We start from the raw sequence: 4,097 nt of genomic DNA, 5'->3' as shown, positions 1-4,097 counted from the left end.
TTTTTTTTTTATTAACTCATTTTCTCAACTTTGCGAAAATTACACTTTGTCATATTTAATTAATTATTTTTTTGCCAGAAAGCATCACATGTTGTACATATGTACAAAATATCACATTAAATAATCCTTAAATATCACATGTGCATTGTATGTGATTTTTTTCAATAGAAACCTTGATTGAAAAATAGTTGTAAATAACAAAGAATAAAATTTTGTGAAGTTGAGATGGTAAGTTGACATAAAAAAAAAGTAGATATTAATATGTAAAAGCAGTTATAGTACGAATGACAAAATTAATTAATCCCTTATTATTTTATAGTTACAAACTTCTTTTTTTTGTGTGTGATGCGTGTCTCAATTGGAGGACGTTCCAATTGGTCATCTTCCACTTGAGTTTTGATAGTTGACGATAATACGGCTCTATTTAAGTAGTTCCACCACAAAATATTCCCATCAACTATCAAGATTTGAGATATTCTTACTAGAATATATGAACATACATACAAGTTCAACATATTATCCCAATTTATGGTCCAATCTCGATGTATAACAAGATTGGTTTATATCATCTCAAGATTAATTTTAACTTAGATATGGAGTGCCACAACCCACAACCACAAGCTTGTAAAAATGAGACAACCTTAACTTCAAGAGAGTGGAGTAGAGTGTTCAGTGGTTCAAAAACTATAAGACCCAACAAACAAACGACTTATATGTACTAGATCAATGGAGTTAATTATTCATCATCTGCCATCACCAGGTATGTCGTGAAGCATGGGTTTGGCAGGATTATAAGGTGAATTATAAGCTGCATCAGGCGTCATGCTTGCACTTGTTCTCGAATTCATGTAACTAAGATCAGTTGCCATGGTTGCACTCGTTGTTGTATTCATATAACCATTATCAGCTTCTGATGTTGAGCTTTCGGCATTTGTCGCGAAAGTAGTTGCATCCGTGAACTTCCAGTCGACTAGGTATCCCGGTCTTGAAGTCACGGATGGCACCTCAACATCTCCGGTGAGCATTGCCACCACACGGGACATTGAAGGCCGTAAGGCTGGCGATGCTTGCGTGCATAACAGAGCTATACCGATGATCCTTTTCGCTACATTTGCATCATATTGTGGTAAAGTTGGGTCCAGCAGTTCAAGCTCCCTGCCGTTTTCGTGAAGATTCCAGGCCTGAAATAGCATACCAAACATTAACATAGAAATTCTAACCCAAACCTGGTCTAAAAGGTTAAAACTAGAGGACATACCCATTCAAGAAGATATATCATATCATCTTCCAAACCTGAGTCAGCGTTCGGCCGTCCGCCAACGATCTCCATTACTACTACTCCAAAGCTGAATACGTCAGCCTTTTCGGTAAGACATCCACGCATTGCATATTCGGGTGCTAGATACCCTCTGTGCCATCGTACCAGGAAAAAGGACACAATTACACACTCACTTTAGCAAGTCTAATATTCCATCTGAAGTAAATCTTGGATTTGTGAAATATGTCTTACATTGTGCCTGCAACTCGAGTGCTAATATGGGTCTTGCTGTCGTCATATAATTTGGCAAAACCGAAGTCGGATATTTTTGGGGTGAGGTCAGAATCAAGCAAAATGTTGCTGGCCTTCACATCTCTGTGAACAATTCGCGGTCGACATTCCTCATGAAGATAAGCAAGACCTCTAGCTACTCCCAAGCATATGTGGTAACGTGTTGCCCAGTCGAGATATAAGCTTTTACTCTCTGTTCCATTAGAGCAGATCAACTTAATCCACAGTGCAGAAAAGCTCTGCTATAGCATATAGGGATAAAACTAATTTACCAGTTCTGAATAGTAGTTGATCAAGACTCTTGTTCTCTAGATACTCGTAAATGAGCAATCGATTATCTCCCTTAATGCAGCAACCATACAGTTTCACAAGGTTACGGTGTCGCACAGCAGACATAGTTGCAATCTCTGCCACAAACTGAGTCTTTCCTTGATGCGATGCCACAGACAATTGTTTAACGGCAACTACTCTTTCATCTTCAAGTGTTCCCTGTTAATGCTCAATACACGGAATGTAATACTGTTTTACAATATGCTTCATTGGTCTAGAAAACTAACACAGATTTCTCAATCACCTACAGAAGTCTGTAGGAAACATGTTCAGATGGTTGCTCAAGCAGTAGATATAATTCATCATTCTCTCTCCTTATTTTCCATTTCATTTTAAACTCCAATGTACATGTGTAATCTTAGTTTGTGGTAGATCATTTCCTGGTTTCATGTTATTAGTGTCTGAATTATCGCATCTACGAACTTGAGCTTACATTTACCTTGTAAACAGGTCCAAATCCTCCCTCCCCTAGCTTATTAGCAAGGTCAAAGTCATTTGTTGCAATTTTAAGTTCGGCATAACTGAAGGTGTAAGGTCGCACATCAAACTTGAACAACTCTGCAGATATGTAGAAACAGTTCATAGATAAAATCCCCTCATGTATGAAAATTTTACCAATGTATTTGTTTTTTTATCTGATGTGAAACATAAACCATTAGAAATGTTAACAAGATAGCCCAAGGAAACAAATTGTGTCCTTTCTCACCATCGTCCTCAAAGCTTTTTTGCCTTTTTCTTCTCTGGAAGACATAATATGCTGCCGCAGCAGCTAGAATCAAACTTGTAACAGCAATTGCAACAATGATCCCCACAATCAGACGTGCCCGGTTCTTGTTCCCACCAGGAGGGTTGTTTGAGACAGTAGGATTGAAATCTGTAGAAAAATTAGTGCTCAATACTGGCATTGGATTCAAGAAAACAAACTACTGAATCTCTATATAGTAATACCTGGAGTTGCACTTATCGCTGAAATTAAAGGTCCATATGTACCAAAGGCAGGTACACAACAGGTCCCTTTTCCAGCCCAAAAGAGATGGATTTCGATATAATTCTCCAACACCTCAACTCTGAATTCCCTCACAACAGCTCTTAAGAAGGTTCCATTCGCCTCTCTTACTATGTCAAAGTCTTTCATTTCCAAATTACCCTTAAGTAAATAAATGTGCTAGTATCAATTTTTGAAACACATCATGAAAATATATCCAATTTGGTAAAGTTTCTAGTTTAACACAGACCTGCACATATATATCAAAAATGCGCCTCCCAACACTCCTCCAAGTCCTAGTACCTAGAATTGTTGTTTCAGCAAACTGGAGGCTGACAGTGTAATTACTATTCTCCAGGCCTAAACCATAGTATCTTAATGATCCAGCTGAAATTCGTGCAGTTTGAAACAACCCTGAATCCAAAGTATTTGTAAATTGTGATAAAGATGAGCTTTGATATAGTGGGTTATTGCTGTCCGCAGGAAGACCAGCATTGCTAACTGCCCATCTCCCTGTACGGGTCATGTAGTGTGTTGCTGGACCAAAAGCCTCATTATCCCTCTCATATATGATCTGATCAAAAGACATAATCTGTGGTCCACCACAGTTAATCGCAAAGCTGGAATCTGCCACAAAGAATCAGTCAATTGTCAATGATATTGACTTGGTAGATATGTAACTTAACTTAGTGATGCAATGACAATTGCCTCATACTGCAGACTAATGTCTGCATTCTCATTTTAGCATTTCGAGCAAGTGGACATGATTAGAAATTCAGAATGTTTTCACATAAACAACATTTCTCCATATTCTGAACTGAACTTTAGTGTATCAGATGTATACATGGTTCAACTGGTCTGATTGTAAGAAACTTTGAAGTGAGTTAACAGTTTACTCTATTCATTTTATGATTTCTTCTTATATGCTGATAAGACTGTAGCAAATATTTATTTAATAAAAACCTTGCACTTCTTTGTTTTGCAATAAGTTCTTATCATCCTCGTACGACAGAAAATGTTGATTCACCGAGTCATTAACGCTGGAATCATTTGGGATAGTGGATTTCACTTACAAATAGGAGATCCTCGATAGCAAGGAAAGTTCCTCTGAAGACAATTCAATCCAGAAGGTAAAACACTAAAAAGCAGAGAAGGTTAGTTATGTGATATATACACGAGGAGTTCAGGAGTAAATCGAAATGAAAGTTTCATGGAATGCGTGTATCCAAATTC

General features: G+C 37.5%; 1 protein-coding gene across 1 annotated transcript; it reads right to left on the bottom strand.

Annotated features, from left to right (window-relative positions):
- Positions 1–624: 624 nt before the first annotated feature.
- LOC105155226 (probable LRR receptor-like serine/threonine-protein kinase At1g56140) lies at positions 625–4,019 on the bottom strand (the record flags this gene model as incomplete). Its single annotated transcript, XM_011071097.2, has 9 exons — positions 625–1,181; positions 1,259–1,409; positions 1,511–1,742; positions 1,822–2,038; positions 2,319–2,437; positions 2,586–2,753; positions 2,828–3,026; positions 3,115–3,491; positions 3,938–4,019. Coding segments are annotated over 9 exons (1,983 nt in total), but the record flags the coding sequence as incomplete, so codon positions are not given.
- Between the last annotated feature and the right edge of the window lie 78 nt (positions 4,020–4,097).

The sequence above is a fragment of the Sesamum indicum genome, unplaced genomic scaffold, assembly GCF_000512975.1.
Source record: "Sesamum indicum cultivar Zhongzhi No. 13 unplaced genomic scaffold, S_indicum_v1.0 C00731, whole genome shotgun sequence".
In the NCBI taxonomy this organism is placed as follows: Eukaryota; Viridiplantae; Streptophyta; class Magnoliopsida; order Lamiales; family Pedaliaceae; genus Sesamum; species Sesamum indicum.
This window is presented reverse-complemented; position numbering and strand designations above follow the sequence as displayed.